Source organism: Euprymna scolopes, chromosome 35, assembly GCF_053919585.1.
Source record: "Euprymna scolopes isolate OS-2025 chromosome 35, ASM5391958v1, whole genome shotgun sequence".
Lineage (NCBI taxonomy): Eukaryota > Metazoa > Mollusca > Cephalopoda > Sepiida > Sepiolidae > Euprymna > Euprymna scolopes.
In genome coordinates, this window is record NC_136516.1 from 75796846 (window position 1) to 75814593 (window position 17748).

The 17748-nt window shown below is 36.2% G+C and overlaps 1 protein-coding gene across 3 annotated transcripts in view; it reads left to right on the forward strand.

Moving 5' to 3' along the window:
* The window catches only part of LOC145259951 (uncharacterized), a 115413-nt gene that overhangs the window by 84292 nt on the left and 13373 nt on the right, over positions 1-17748 (forward strand). For all 3 annotated transcript variants that reach the window (XM_080117927.1, XM_080117926.1, XM_080117928.1), the window contains exons 11-12: positions 7643-7807; positions 11586-11750. In XM_080117927.1, the coding sequence (XP_079974053.1) occupies positions 7643-7807; positions 11586-11750 (330 nt within the window). The remainder of the gene's footprint in view (positions 1-7642; positions 7808-11585; positions 11751-17748) is intronic.

Consider the following 17748-nt stretch of genomic DNA (forward strand, 5'->3'; position numbering starts at 1 on the left):
ATGTGGGAAGTTGAGCAGCAAGATGTCTGTTCACATTACACTTGAACTTCTGCATGTCAGTACAGTCAGGGAAGCAGGAACTCGGAAGGGAATTTCAAAGTCTAGCAGTTCTGGTGAAGAAACTATTAGAGTAGAAGGCTTTCTTACATCTAGGGCTCTCTAATGTGTAGGAGTGGAACCTTGTTGCTTGTCAGGTTTGTTTGAAATACTTACGTTGAGGAGGGGTGGACAAGGGTTTGGAGTTTGTCGGAGCACCTACCATTAAAATACTTGTAAAAAAAGGTAGAGAGATGCAAAATTTTGTCGATGTGACAGTAGTCGTTGGAATGATGAATATCATCTGATCATCCTAGAGATGATGGATGACATATGATGGGAGTGTTTTTTTTAAAGTGAAACAGGTTTACATAGAGTCAGCCTTATTCTCTTGTCCTAACCATCCAACCAGTACTTCAAAGTGGCACTGTGCCTTGTTCGAGGTGAAAATGCAATTTAAAAAAAAAAAAAAGCCTGATCTAGTAGCAGGACAGGGGCAAGACAGCTGGAGGTTACATAAGATGTCAGAGCTGCTGGAAGTGTCAATGTCTTCCTACATACAGTGCTCGGTATTCTCAAATGGTTATCCATCTAGTACTTGCCAGGCTCAACGTTACTAAACTTCGGTGATCTAACGTTAAGATAATTCTGTATATAATTTAGGTATACAAAAAATTCTCGTTTTGTACATTAATGGTGGAAAGAGAAAGGAAAGTAACAAAAAACTGACCGTATTTCCTGGGTTTGCGTGGCAGATTTTTACCAGGCAATTAACATTTATTTGCCAAAGTAAAAAGTTCATGGACCTGTGTGGAACTAATGAGAAAAGATGCTTTGTTTGGTTAACAAGTCTGACTTTTGCATAGAGCTTAAAATGCTTGCGTGAAGTCCTTGCTGATTGCAATTATTTGTCAACCTCTGAGTTTCTATCCCCTGACACTGAGAACAAGTGGATGATTTTTTTTTTTTTTTTACAAGGGAGTCAGCACTTATCAACGCCACTCAAGGATGAGGGTTGATATAACACAAGAAATAGAAAGTAGGATTTGAGGAGTCAGCACGCAAGAGAAAAAGCACTCTTGTCTAAAAGAAATGCCTGGGCAACCCCGTCCCCATATTCCTTAAGAGTCTCTCAGGTGATTAGCAATAAACTAATCCCTTTTTTTTTTTTAAGGGAGAATGTAAGCCTGGAAAAGCAGCAAGGCTTAATAGTGTAACATGGCCATTACAGTTCAAACCTCTCTCAGACCCCCATGCCATCTGGCACCATTGACAAGGAACAAGCAAAAAAAAATTAATTAATCTGGGTCTGCATTTTTTTCTTTTTTAACACAAGTCATTTATTACTCTCCCATCTCAACACTGCTTAAAAAGTCTCTCGCTGCCACATGTCCATCTAACCTGGCGTGCATTTCTCTTTCTTCCGACCGCACGCTGACCACAGCCAGCCCATTTTTGCTTTCACTTTACATGCCCATCTCCTTCGGTGTCAACTTTTTTTCTCCTCGACCACACGGTGCCCTTTTCTTTTCTTCTTCAGACACCAGCTTGTGCGCACTTTCTAATTTGCATACATGTTCAAGCGCTACTCCTGCTGCTAATACAACTGCTTACCATCCATCCTTCGGCTGCTGCTATTTTCATACGTGCTCATATTATTATAGAATTATTGTGCTCTGTTACAATAGTTGCATGCAAAGTTGAGAAAGGTTTTGCCTAGGACACACAAATCAATGGCTACCGCATGCAGAGGCAGAGATCCTGATGTCAACTCCTCCTGAATTTTTACCAGAGCCTTGTTAACTGGGTTATGGCTCTAATACTGCTTACTGCCAAATCTGTCTGCCAAGGATGCCCCTGCCGGGAACTGACATAGCTCTAACACTACTACAATGTGACTACCCCTACCATGATGAGAAAAAGTAACTTTAGAGGAGTTTAATTTATCTATTTGCAGACTGTTAATCCTCATCTTCATAGTTGTCATTTCGCGATGTTTCGGCCAACTATTTATCTGGCCTTCATCAAGTTGTTAACAGGATGGCAATGCTGAGTCTCTTAACTGTGTCTGAAACAATCCCAATAATAAAATGATATTTAGAGGAGTTCTCTCGCTGTTGGTTAGGTAGGCTTTTTCATATCTTATATTTAGAGCTAATATGGTTAGATTTATTATTAATCAACTATTTACCTCCCATATTTCATTCAAGATGAACTTAATGTCAAGTACAAGGTTCAATTGCTGTGGAAATGGTTGGATAATAGCAAATTGTTACCTATTATTCACCAGATTAATCTAGATTTTCCAGAAATTGCTAGTTTTTAATTTCTTGGTCATCTTGGTATGTGATGTAGTCGGGTTGAACGCTAGTAGTTTCTCATCAGCCAGAAAACAACTCACAACACAAATTCGTTTGTTAGAAAAATGCAAAATTATTATTTTATTGTTCGCCTTGTGTGCGTGCTCCCAACTGAAGACGGAGGGGGAAGCAGGAGGGGCCGGATTCAGTAGCAGGCTCCTGCTGATAGTCGCTTTCTGACTAACTGCTTGTGCTTCCCTGCTTGTATAGATATATGACCTGTTCCCTAGTAGATGTTTAGGCTCGACAGCTGTGACCTATTCACCTCCAGTGACGTAAGTTTTGATAACTTTACTCCATCACCCAGTTTTGGCTACCGACCGTCATACGTGTGTGCGCACAGTCTCAACACATGACTGATATACCTTTCTTCAGTTGTTGCTATTACATTTCTACAGTGGTTTCTTAATGCTAATTCGGCACAACAATGTTGACACACCGGTTCCCATCAGATCACCAAAGTTAAGCAATGTTGAGCCTGGCTAGTACCAGGAATTCTAGGCACTGTATGAACTTTCCGCTTATCTCGGCATTGTTTCCAGTCGTTCTGAACATACACTTGCCACTAGTATTCAACAATGTCGACTCAGGAGAGGTGTGGTTGGAGATTGCGCAACCCTTGCCACAAAAAATTCACGCGCAAGCACCCTTACCGTGGGTATCCATAATCTGTCAAGACTGAAGGAAGCCTTTTTGTTCTTCATACTATAAATTTTTTCTATTTGTCGCCGACTTATGACAGTTTATATCAATAGAATACTTGCTGCCTATGAGCAATAGAAGCTGCACAGGTCAGAGTGAACGATTGAGGAGAGAAGTTCCGCATGGAGACAAGTGCTTTTATGTCTGCTTTGACCCGTTCTTTTGCTCCATTGTGCACTATTCAGCAGGGAGAGAGAAGGTTTCACACCATGGGGCATCTTTGAGATCTTTCTGTTCATAATATCTCGTCATTTTAAGTAACGTTGCTTCAGTTTGGGGGTCTGAGATTTTTAACGTGACATCAGCCATTATTGTAAGATGAGCACTGTTCCAGAGTGTTATCCATTACACAAGCCCCACACTGTGTTTGATTGAAGAAGAGCCTTGCTAATCTTTATGATCTTGGAGATGGATCAGGCAAATTGTGGGTTATGAAAGGGAATGTACAATAGCGTCCAAAACTAAGGGACAAAATTTTTAAACCTAATATTTGTTGGAAATAACAACTGTGAAAAGCTGAAATTTTGACAACTGGTAATCGTTATTATCCATAATAACATACTAAAATTTTAATCATTTGCAAAGAATAGATAAAGAATTATAACAATTGTTTATTTATTTTCAAAATAGGAACGTCCAAAAGTAAGGGACAAAATTGAGAAAAACAATGTAAACAACAAAAAAAAAACAATAAAAATACATTTACAATCAATATTTAGTAAATGAACCCTTGCTCTCAATGACACCTGCACATCTTCGACTGCAAAAACGAATCAGTTCTTGACAATCCTCAATACTAATTTTAGACCATTCTTCTTGAAGCTTCACCCACAAATCTTCCGTCTTAGTGGGATTTCTTTCCATAACTTTCACTCTTAAGGTCTTCCAAAGATTTTCTATTGGATTTAAGTCAGGATTTTGCGGTGGCCAATCCATAATTTCGAAATCTTGCTCGCTAAGGTAACTCATTACCACCTTCACCTTGTGACATGGAGCATTATCTTGCATAAAGGTAGCCCTATCGAAACCTGAAATCTGTATGATTGGGACAATATGATCTTGAACACTGTTTTTATAGATCTGTGCATTTACACGAGTTTGTAACCGATGAGCAACATTCCAGAGTGTTATCCATTACACAAGCCCCAAGCAGTGTTTGATTGAAGAAGAGCCTTGCTAGTCTTCATGATCTTGGAGGTGGATCAGGCAAGAAAGTTTTTGTGTTTTTTTTAACTTTTAAATTCAGATGAAACAAAAATTTATTGATCAAAATAAGCACCATCAGAATCAACACAGTTTTGCCAACGCAAAAACAAGTGTATTTATGCCAGTAACGTAAAAATCTTGCGTTCTGATGATGATGAAGTCGCTGAAGGCGTTTTTGATATCGCTTAGGTTTTTGAAGTATTTCTCACGCAGAAAGTTGTTAAGATGCTTGAAGAAATTGTAGTCTGTAGGTGAGAGGTCTGGAGAGTATGGCGGATGAGGCAGAATTTCATAGCCCAATTCGTTCAACTTCTGCAGGGTCGGTTTAGCAATAAGCGGTCGGGAAATGTCATGGAGGAGAATTGGGTCTTTTCTGTTGACGAATGCTGGGTGTTGTTGTTGAAGTTTCTGATGCATTTCATCATTTTTTGACAGTACTTCTTCACCGTAATGGTTTCACCTGCATTAAAAAAACTATAATATATGAGACCGGTCGCAAACTATCAAACAGTCAGCATGACCTTTTCTTTGGTGCAACTCTTGCTTCGAGAAGTGTCGTAGAGATTCATTGGCATCTAACCACTGAGATGAGCATCGCTGGTTGTCATAAAGAACCCAGTTTTCATCGCAAGTCACAACCCAGTCAAGAAACAGGTCATTCTTGTTGTGTAAAAGAAGGGATTCCAATCTCCTTCAAGTCGTATATGTTACGTCTAATTAAGAAGCAAGTTCTCAAACAGTTGTGCATGGCTTGGCTTCGACTAAGGCTCTAAATTGATCGTTGTCAACATCTGATGGCCAACCACTACGCTCATCATCTTCAAGACTCTTGTCACCACAAAATTTCTTAAACAATATTATGCTGTGCATTCAGTAGTGGTTCCTGAACCAAACGCTTCATTGATATCGCAAGCAGTTTCAGCAGCTTTTTGGCCTAGCTTGAATTGAAATCAAAAAATTGTGCGAATTTGCTTTTTTTCCATCTTGTATTCAACGTTCTGAAAAGAAGACATAATTATTTTAAAACGATTGTAATTTAAACAATTAGATAAAGCAAAAAATGCTCTTTAAAATTATATATAAAGTAAAGGTATTATAATGAAAACTTATTTGAAAATAGATCATTTGTAATCGAAATATACAATTCCAAAGAATTTTCTTGTCAACCTAATGTCTGCGTCTGTGTAATATAGATAACTAATATTGTGTTGTATAGTTAATCTAAAGCACATGTATATCTCTAATCAAGGGCCAGGTTTACAGATATAGACTTAGAGCTTGTGCAAATTCTTGTCAATCTTTACTGGTGGAGGTACCCGGCATTGCTCGGGTGTTTGGAGGTGTAAAAGAAAAAAAAAAATGTGTCAGTAGGGAGGGAGGGTCGAACCCATGACGAACCCGACGGCGGAAAAGAAAGTGAAAGAAAACGTGAGATCTTACCGCTATGCTATGAGGCCATAGGAAGTGAAAAGTGTTGAAATTTAGCAATGTCAATCAAAAAGTTGACTTGCTAAGTGAAAGTGCAGAAATGAACGTTGGCTGAAGGCCAGTTCAGCTTTCCGCTGTTTCATTTATTTGTTTTCCCACGATGTTGAGGAAACCAAAACTCTCAGATGAATAGCAATTGTTTGATATGAAGGGTTTCCACACATGATCAAGGCTAATTGCTTTCAAGACGTCCCTGCACAAAAGGCTGCTGACGCCTTTGCATCGGTGAGTTTCGCTTTATTTATACAAAGAAGACCAACGAACACGCAAGAGCATGGAATAGTGTGAATTTTATAAAAGTCGATTAAAATAAATCTATAGACGGCGTCCCTTCACAAATAGGAAATATTATGATCTAGGGAGCATATAAAAAGCTGTAAAATATAGTAACAACGCCCCCCCCTCCGAACCCCCGCGAAAAACACCTTTGCTGGACATACAAAAACGTGCACACTACTTTTGCCTTTTATATATATAGATGAGAGAGTAGGAGGTATACTGGCATGTCAAAATTACAATTGTCTAAAATGTATAAAATAGAGAAACTATCACCAGCCACGTTTGTGTAGTACAAAAAACAACTCTGGACATGGATTTGGGCACTCAACCCTAACCCTAACCTATATAAAAGCGAAAATGTATGTATGTATGTGTGTTCGCTTTTTCTGTATGTCTACAAAAGGCTTTTTTCAGAGAAGCGGTCGGTCTGTCGGTTCAAAACTTTTAAAAACTTTTTATATCACATATAAATCGTAATATCTCACAGTTAACAGCGAAGCTCGCCTGTCTGTTTAATTTGCTCGATTTCGGGAAGATAAATATTCAACATTTGTCGCTCGCCACATGTGGGTTAGTCTTTTTCCTATAACATCTTGGGAAGCGTTCCCGCAGTAAATAAAATACTATCCCGCAGTCAAACTTGACCTCATTAACTCATTAAAACGAGCACCTGCAAAATCCAAGTAATTAAATAAATTCAAATGTGTTTCTGTTAGCATCTCGCGGTGGGGCAATGATTAACGTCGCACGGTTTTTTTTTTCACACTTTAATTTACAACTTTGCCTCAAGGGTTCGGATTCGATCCTCATACTTACTTTTTTTTTTTTTTTAACCCCCCCCCCCCTCCCCCGGAGTTTCCACACACACCTCCAAACACCCGGGCAACGCCGGATACCCCTCGCTAGTAAATATATAGATGAGAGAGTAGGAGGTATCCTGGCATGTCAAAATAAATCTACTAAAGTTGAAATTCACGTCTTAACAAAAATAACAATTCCACGATCATATGATTCTGATTCTCCATTTAACTAACCACGCCACCATTTGATCAAATGCTGGCCAACCATCTCTCTGATGACCCATCTCTAGTGTATTTTATCTCTTATTCCTAGAAAGCTAGGAAACACCCTGCTCAAGGCTAAAGCAACTTTTATTATTTTTCATTGACCTTTGTGATAGAAGTTTAATACGTCCTATAAACTGTTGAAGATACAAAGGAAACTTTAATGTCTAACCTATCTTTAGAAACCTCAAATTATATTTTTTGTTGTTCCGATTTGAGGAAGCTTCCATTCCTATTTACTTGCCGACCCACAAAAGCAAAGTTAGACACAAGGTTAGTTTTTAATGTGGGGGAAAATAGTTTCCAAAAGTGGCCACTCTAGATTGGAATAAAAATAAAAATTGCCTTAGTCTAAAAAAACATTCTCCTTCACATCTTCAGAATAGAATAAGTGTAGCATCAAAACAGATACTACACTTTATTCCTTACCAAAATGCCAAATCTTTTGTATGTCTTGCATATTATTTGTTTTCTTTTCTAACACTGCTTCTTTTTTTTTTATCTCAGATTTAATGAATTTGAACCGCGAGATTACGAAAGAAGAGTTGAACGTTATGATCGTCGAGATGCTCGATCGATTGACAATACTGCTGTTACAAGATTTGACGAGCATAAAGACAGAGATCTAGCTCAGAGAGATATTGTCTCTGCTAGAGATGATCGCTTTGATAGGTAACACTTTTTGCTTTTTCAATACTTTTCTCTTTTTTAAACATTTTCTAATGTAACCAGTATTGAATAGTCGACCAAAAAAAAAAAGATCTCAACTTGAAGTTTTGATTTACGATTTATAATTTCAACTACTGCAAAAATTCTAACTTTGGAATTGTCGATTCACATCTAGATTTTCCCTGATATTAAAAAATATAAATGAAGAAAAATCTGTATGATGTGCATATCTGTGACGAAACGAAAATATATTTCAAAAGTTATGTACATTAATCAAGTAGTTTTATTTCTAAATAAAATCAGATTAAAAGCACAACTGTCTGAAAGCATGACTGTCTTTTCTGCCATTTTGAAAATGATTTAAAAAAAAAAAAAACAAAGGGAGATAACTCAACGATTCAAACTTGCAAGATTTGTGTTGTAATGCTTACGAATTTTCATTAATCACTTAAAAATGATTATCTTTATAAAAATAAAACTACTTGATTTACATAATTTTTAGAATATATTTTTGTTTTGTCGTGGGTACGTACATCATACAGATTATTCTTTACTTTTGTTTTTTAACATGGGGGAATTCTGGACAAAAATTGATAAATTTTATAGCTAATATTTCTTTTTCTCCAATAATTTATAAATTGGTTGTAGTCAGCTAATGTACTTTTTAATTTTTTGGTGTAACGCTATCAGAAGTGGCAACAAGGCAAATCAGTTCCTTTGCTTTTTCTTCTCTCACGCCTATATCTCGTCTGTGCATGTACTCTTTTTGTTGTTTTTTTTTGTTTGTTTTTTTTTGGGGGGGGGGGGTTACATTTTCCGATCTTTCTTTTCTTTTTATACTTTCATAAGCATATATCTATAAAAGTGAAATTGTCTGTTTATGTGTGTGTGTGTACATTTTCTTACTAAACTACTCTGTCAATTTTCAGTCTCCAGACTCGAGATTTGACATGAGGGGTATTGAGATTTGGGAAAATCTTTTTAAGCGGTTCTTGGCCAGAAATTTGGTTGTCAAGGGGTCAAAGTTCAACAATTCTAACTTTGGAATTGTCGATTCACGTCTAGATTTTCCCTGATATTAAAAAATATAAATGAAGAAAAATCTGTATGATGTACATATCTGTGACGAAACGAAAATATATTCCAAAAGTTATGTACATTAATCAAGTAGTTTTATTTCTAAATAAAATCAGATTAAAAGTGCGACTGTCTTTTCTGCCATTTAAAAAAACAAAAAAAAAACAAAGGGAGATAACTCGCCAATTCAAACTTGCAAGATTTTTGTTGTTCTGGGACTACAACAGAAGACCACATCTTCACTTTGCCCATCCCTATTCGAACACCCAGAAACTGACCACTTTAGATAATAACCAGCCAGTTAACGGCTAATCTATGAACATCAAAAACTTAAGGATATTCTAATCATTATTTTAAGCAAATTCTCACCTGTCATCTTGTCAATTTGGTCTCCCTCGGTGTTGCAACAGAAGAATTTTCCCTCCCAAATAAAATTGTAACTCACATTTAAAAGAATTAATAAAGTTTGTAATTATTGAAAGTTACAATGGTGTTTGTCGTTTTCACCTACTGAACAATAAACTTGCCAATGAGAGATTTTAACCTGATAAAATCCAAACATGGATTCAACCACAAATAAAACATCTGTTTCCAAGAGACACCAAAAACCAACTGACTGTCAAACCCCAGAGAACCAAACTGAGCGTGATATACAGAGGGCCAATTTTCACTGGCTTCCTCTTATCTGTTTGAAAATATATACATTATATATATTCTGAGACCATAGCTGAAAAGACCATAGCTACCAATCTATGAACATAAAAACCTGTCTGGGTGGTTCTGTATCTGACCGACTTATTCTTGGATAATGGACACAATAGAGAACCTCCTACCTGTAGAACCATTATGTATTGAAGACCTTTATCTTTTAGCTTGAACTCCCATTTAAAAAGACACTAACTTTTTCAATTGTAGAATTTGAATTGTGTGCTCCATCTCAAGTCTGAGATATCTTGGATGATTTCTCTTTTTTTGCTCAAATATCTCTCACTCGCAGCAAGCTGTTATTTGCACGCATTGCAAATGTGCAACCCATTAAATGCACAAAAAAGTGTATGTTAGCAGATTGACCCTCTTTTCATTGTATTTTTCTTTTCTGCTTCCCGTCTGGGATAACCCTATTGTATTACTGTGGTACTATCGATGATTCTCAACTCCCTCCAAAGTGTTGGGAATTTAGAAAAAACTATGAAATAAAAGTAAATATAAGTTGATCAGTAGAACAAAGATTATAAGGAGTGAGCTTAGTAGAAAAGATAATGGAGAGGCAGTTAAACAAAAGAAATAGGATTGTTAATCAAGGTGTGGCAGTAATTGGGATAAAAGATTGGACATGCAGGTGATATATTTAGAATTAGTTTACGGACAGTTTTGCGAGAGATTGTGACTGGAGCATTTTATGGGCAGTCTTGAGTTTGCAACAGTTCCTGGTTTTTCCAGTTTGAAACAGTAGAATGCAGTCTGGCACAACAGATTGAGATGACCTGATGACAAGAGCCCTTGACAGAATACATAGATGTAGACATTAGTGTTCAGAGGGTTATTTCCTCAACTTCAACAAAATGTGTTGGAATCTTTTGGTTCTCTTGACTTTGTGTCTTGGATTGTCTTATTTTTCTTTGTACTTGTGAACCCGTGCCCACACACTTGGCAGCTGTCAATGTGAGGGATAACGACATGGCCAGAGGAGAAGAAAGTGTAGAAGACCATGGAAACGGTGTTAGGGTGACAGTTGTTGAGCAGGGGACTACATGGTTGTACATTACAATTGTCTAAAATCTATAAAATAGAGAAACTATCACCAGCTGCGTTTGTGGAGTACAAAAAACAACTCTAGACATGGATTTGGGCACTCAGATTTAAGGAAAGTCCTGCGTTTACACAATCAGTCATAGTAGATTAGTATACAATCTAAGGTTGAAGGTAGAGGAAATATAGATAACTAATATTGTGTTGCATGGTTAATCTAAAGCACATGTACAATCTCTCATCAAGGGGAAGGTATTATGGATATAGACACCAAGGTTGTGCATATTCTTGACAATTTTTATAAGAGAGTAGGAGGTAGCCTAGCATGTCAAAATAAAGCTACTAAAGTTAAAATATGCGTCTTAACAAAGATAACAGTTGTACGATCATATGCAAACAAGCAAACTTATTCTCCATTTAACAAACCATGCCACCATTTGTTGGCTGTCTTGATCTAATCCTGGCCATCTCTAGTGTATTTTATCCCTTATTCCTAGAAAGCTAGGAAACACCCTGCTCAAGGCTAAAGCAACTTTTATTATTTTTCATTGACCTTTGTGATAAAAGTTTAATACGTCCTATAAACTATTGAAGATACAAAGGAAACTTTAATGTCTAACCTATCTTTAGAAACCTCAAATTATATTTTTTGTTGTTCCGATTTGAGGAAGCTTCCATTCCTATTTACTTGTCGACCCACAAAAGCAAAGTTAGACACAAGGTTAGTTTTTAATGTGGGGGAAATAGTTTCCAAAAGTGGCCACTCTAGATTGGAATAAAAATAAAAATTGCCTTAGTCTAAAAAAACATTCTCCTTCACATCTTCAGAATAGAATAAGTGTAGCATCAAAACAGATACTACACTTTATTCCTTACCAAAATGCCAAATCTTTTGTATGTCTTGCATATTATCTGTTTTATTTTCTACCACTGCTTCTTTTTTTTTTTATCTCAGATTTAATGAATTTGAACCGCGAGATTACGAAAGAAGAGTTGAACGTTATGATCGTCGAGATGCTCGATCGATTGACAATACTGCTGTTACAAGATTTGACGAGCGTAAAGATAGAGATCTTGCTCAGAGAGACATTGTCTCTGCTAGAGATGATCGCTTTGATAGGTAACACTTTTTGCTTTTTTAATACTTTTCTCTTTTTGAAACATTTTCTATTGTAACCAGTATTAGTGGGTTGGCTGAAAAAAAAATGGTGACTTCCAACTTGAGGGTTTGAGTTTTAAAAATAATAATAATAATAATAAAAATAATATTAGCAACTAGCGGGACGTGTGGAAATTCCACAAAAGACTCATTCATATGTAATATATTGATGTTGGCATTCTGTAGATGTTCAGCATAAATGGAGACGCTTTGATGTTATTGTAGCTCTTTTGTTAAAACTGCAAAAGTATTTATCTAAGCCAGCATGGATGCCTGGCGTAGCCCGGTCATAAAGTACACTTAAATATATTTCAATTCGTGCAGATTTTATGTATAAAGTTAATGTTCTATCGATTTTTATCTATAAATATAAAAGCAAAAATGTATGTATGTATGTATGTGTGTTCGCTTTTTCTGTATGTTTACAAAAGGCTTTTTTCAGAGAAGCGGTCGGTCGGTTCACAACTTTTTAAAACTTTTTATATCACATAGAAATCGTAATATTTCACAGTTAACAACGAAGCTCGCCTGCCTATTTAATTTGGTCGATTTTGGGAAGATAAATATTTAATATTTGTCGCTCGCCGCAAGTGGGTTAGTCTTTTTCCTATAACATCTTGGGGGGGGGGGTTCAGCAGTAAATGAAATCCCGCAGTCAAACTGACCTCATTAACTCGTTAAAACGAGCACCTGCTAAATCCAACTAATTAAATAAATTCAAACGTGTTTCCGTAAGCATGTCGCGGTGGGGCAATGGTTAACGTCGCACATTTTTTGTTTTTTTTTCACAACTTTGCCTCAACGGTTCAGGTTCGATCATTATACTTACTTTTTTTTTTTTTACCTCCCCCCCCCAAACACCCGGGCAACGCCGGGTACCCCTCACTAGTATATTATAAAGATACAATTTCAAAAATAAAAGAATATGTCTATATGAATTGAATCGAAACTGAAACCAAAACTTATGAAGAGTTCTTGATAAAATTATTTATTAAAAAAATAAATCACTATAATAAAAACCAAACCTTATGAAAAATTCTTGGTAAAATGATTTATTACAAGAAATGGAAGTCCATAACAATTAAACAACAGTCACTCGGATGTAAGCGTCACACACAAAATAAATAAATAACACACATGCTATCTTATTAATATATTGATAATAAAAATAATAATCTATATATTAATGCGATAGTGTGTGTGTGTGTTATTTTGTGTATTACGCTTACATCTTTTTTCTTCTGAGTGACTGTCGTTCAATTGTTATGACCTTCCATTTCTTGTAATAAATAATTTTACCGAAAATTCTTCACAAGTTTTAGTTTGGTTTCGATTTTAGCTGATGGAACTCAAGTCATTTATTTTTTTTTATAAATAATTTTACCAAGAATTCTTCATAAATTTTCGTGTTGGTTTCAATTATAGCTGAAGGAACTCAAGTTATATAGATATATATATATATATGTATATATATATTTTTTCTTCATAAGTTTTGGTTTTGGTTTCAATTCAAACTGATACACCCAAGTCATATGGACATTTTTTTTTATTTTTGAAATCACAACTTTATATATAGGAATCAATAGAAAATTAATTCTATAACAATATACACGAAATCTGTATGAATTAAAATATCATATTTGAGCGTATTTTACGACCTGACTACACTATGTATGTTTGTATGTCTGCCTATAACTTTCAAGAGAGGCGACGGATTTTCACGAGATTGGTTTCGTCTTGAGGCTCGACCCTTCGGACGACAAATATCAAAAAATTGGCCAAAACCATTAATTCCTTCACCCTCAACTGGGCACTTTTCTATAAGAAGGGGTTGCTTTTTTCACCGGTATTTTTTAAAGTCATCCTCCTCTTTTCAATTGTCTAGCCTACGTCACTTTCAGTTTGGCAATGGACGCAACAGCAAACACGTCACCTTTTTTTTTACACATTCTTTTCCTTCTTTGCGGTACGCATTCGAGCCTGCCTACTACCACTTTTTTTTTTTTTGCTCAACACAAGGTACCCAGGCTAGTAATAATAATAAAAAGTAAAAGGAAACAAACTTCCTCCTACAAACATTTGGCCCTGTCGGTGGGGCATTAGAATACGCCAACTGCCCCCCTGCAGAGGGTAAAAGTCCCTCAATGGGGGTCCTGGATATGACCTTAAACTATATCCAGTGGTGAGGCCCCAGCTTGTGGGCTGTGGGGAGTGTAGAGCCACCCTTTAATTACCATTGCTCCCAGGTCCACTCTGACCCGGAGTGGTAGTACTTGTTAGGGTCCCAACTATGGGTTAAATAGAAACTGACGTGAAAACAACAAATATATTCTATTAAAAAAATTTTTCTTCAAAATCTTTGGATTCGGCATTAAATAACCCGAAAAGGGTTGATATGCCGTAAAACAAAAACAACCAACCAACCATCCTGCAAAAATTTGACTTTACACATTTGAAATGTGTTTTTTCTTTTCATATTTTTTTTTTTTTTTTTTTTTTTTTTTTACAAGGGGTGTCACCACTTATCAAGGCCCAGAGGCCACTCGAGGATAAGGGTTAATAGGTATACATTAGTCATTGTGATTTTAGCATAGTAAACAGCGGGAATTTTGAAACTTGGATTACTTAGGGGGACGATTCAATTAGAACTTGTTCACATTGGACTTTTTCTTTTTTTTTTTTTTTTTCATAGGTATCAACTCATTATCAAGGCCAAGAGGCCACTCAAGGATAAGGGTTAAAGAGTGTACAGTAGAAATTGGACAATATAATAATCATTAGTAATGAAAATTTGTTAAATTTGATAACTTATATGGAACGGCTCATCAAGAACTTATTTACGTTAGACTTGAAGACAACCATATTGTAGTCAGCCGGAAAGCAGGAAAACGGAAGACAATTCCACAGGCGTGCAGTTCTAATAAAAAAGCTCTGTTCATGGAATCTACGTTTAGGTTTAGGCACAGATAAAGAGTGGGGGAAATTATTGATAGTGTTTACAGCTAGACGAGTGTTTCCTGTGAAAGTTTTGCGAGGGGGAACCATAGATTGAAGCTCAGTCGAACACTTTCCATGAAAATAACGATACATCAGAGACAAACTTGCAACATCTCTTCTGTGAGATAGAGGTTGCAAGGAAGAGAAAAGGACATCTCCTACGAGGCTACGAAGTCTATTTTGAACTCTATCAAGGCAGGCCAAGTCCTTTCTAGCAGCTCCTGCCCAGATGTGGCAACAGTATTCCATCCTTGGACGTACCTGGCTCTTATATAGATAGAGAATTGCATCAGCAGTGAGATATCTACTGGATCGATAGAAAGATCTCACCATTTTTCCAGCGGCCTTGGCAACAGATTTGATGTACGTGTTCCATTTAAGATCAGGAGTAATGGTCAAGCCCAGAAGCTTGTCAAAACTTGAGGCCTCCTGAAGACGAGAGCCATTCATTTCAATTGATGCCAGATGTGGATCAGAATGTTGATGATGTAAAGAGAGAAGCTTGGTTTTAGATGCATTAAAAGTAACCAGCCACTCCTTTCCCCATTGTACTACATGCTCAAGATCAGAGGAGAGAGAATTGGAGAGAACTTGGTCGTTTACTGTCTTAGATGTGCTACCATAAATGGTAGTGTCGTCAGCATAAATGTCTACAAATGATGTAAGGATGTGATTTGGAAGATCATTAATGTAGATCAGGAAAAGAGTTGGGCCCAGGATGGACCCCTGAGGGACACCGGCATTAATACTGTGGGCTTCTGATTTTTGCCCATCAACTACTACTCTTATGAACCTATCAGAAAGAAATGATTTGATAATTGAGAAGACATTTCCAGCTATACCATAGCTAGAGATCTTATGAAGTAAACCTTTATGCCATACCCTATCAAAGGCCTTAGATATGTCAAGAGCAATTGCCCTAGAAAGGTTGCCTCCGTCGAGAGATTTGCTAATCCTATGAGATATAACTGTAAGCACATCTGCTGTAGATCTAGCAGAACGGAAACCATATTGAGTGTCACTAAGAAGGTTATTTTTGTTGAGATGGTTGATTACTTCTGTATTTAACACAGATTCCAGCAACTTACTCATGACGCACAGGAGACTTATTGGCCTGTACTGAGAGGGGGATGAGCGATCACCTGAATTCTTAAATCCAGGGCATACAGATGAAATTTTCCAGGGAGATGGGAAACTATTCTCCTTAAGACAACGTTTAAATAGTTTTGTAAGTATGGGCGCTAGTTCAGGTTGAAGTTTTTTGAGTACTATCATTGGAATACCTTACTTTAAGTACCTTACTGTAAGTATTTTACTTTAAGTATTTTACTTTAAGTACTTTACTTTAAGTACTTTACTTTAAGTACTTTACTTTAAGTACTTTACTTTAAGTACTTTACTTTAAGTACACCAATCAATTTAAGTAGTTTTGTTTTAAATAAGATAATCAAATTTTATGGTTAAGTACGAGCGACGCAATTTTGAAAACAGATTGAAGGAGCAAGGAAGATACCTCCAAATGGACATGTTAGAAAACCATTCTTAAGCTAAATCACTTTTAAAATTTTCTTCATAAAAATAAGACTATTTGGTCCATTTACGTAATTTAGGGAATACGATATTTTCTTGGGGAGGGGAGGATGCTTTAAAAAGAAGCAATTAAAGTAGAAAAGTTACTAACACCGTGAAGGGAGCGGAATTTGCAGCTAATCGGGTTGTTCGTGGGTATTTATGTTAAGGAGTCGTACAAGTGTAGTACGTTTGTCGGAGCACATTCTATGGAAGTATTTGTAAAACAATCACAGAAATGAAACATTGCCGGTGATGTTAAGCCATTTTTTCTTTTAAACAATCAACATTTTTTCACGCCAAATTTAATTGTTGAATAAAAAAATGGTTTCGTGTGTTTTTAATGTTAGCATTCCTTAAATAGAAAACAGTTTTTGGTGTGAGAGAAAACGGCAATGTTCTAATGTATGGTGAGATTTTTTCTCTTAATCAACTCAACAAGGCACATTGCAACTTGGGCGTAAGGGGCTACTATTTGGCATCATGTTTAACAAGGGATCATAGGGAGCTGAGCAGCGAGATGTCAGTTCCCATTAGATTAAAATTTCTGCATGTCAATACAGTCAAGGAAACAGGAGACTGGGATGGAATTCCAAAGTCCATTGTGACGATGTGACAGGAATTAGATTTTGGTCGATAGTGCGGAACCGATTTTGGACCTGTCTTAGAGGAAGAGATAAGTGGTAGATGCACTAGACCAGATACGGCAACAGTACGCGATAGGAGAATGTTGGCTTTGTAGAGATACAGGATATTATCAGTTATTTACAATGAAATGAATTTCAACAGAATTTTATTGCTCATAAACATAATTCCAACTCACAGCCATTTTTAGTACAACAATTAGTGAACCGTTGTTCAGTTCAATTCTAGAATAGGGGCCATTTGAATATCTCATCTATTGGTTTTCGCACACAATTTCAATGAAATCCAATGTTCATTTAAGAATTCTTTTCATGGAATAAAAGTCTATTTTACTTTTTAAGCGTCAAAGTTTAATTCAGATTTATATATTAATCGCTGGCGGCCATGTTTCTTATTTCACGCGAAGATTTTTTTTTTTTTTACTTTTCGAAGATTATTTACAAGTAACGACTGAAAACTTACAAAATTCAAGTAAATTCACAATTTCTTTTCCATTGTTTGAAAAAACAAAAATATTTATTTTTCAATTTAGGTATAAAATTATATAGCCATGTTTTTTTCTAAGGATGGACTTTAATTTTAATGAAAACCAAAGAAAAGAAAAAATATTTAGATTTAAAATTAATCAAGGCAATTTTATTTCTATTAAGGTCCATACCAAAAATGCCTTTCAGCATCATTAACATCATAAGCATCATTATTATCAACACCATCATCACAACATCTATTTTACATGCTGGCATGTATT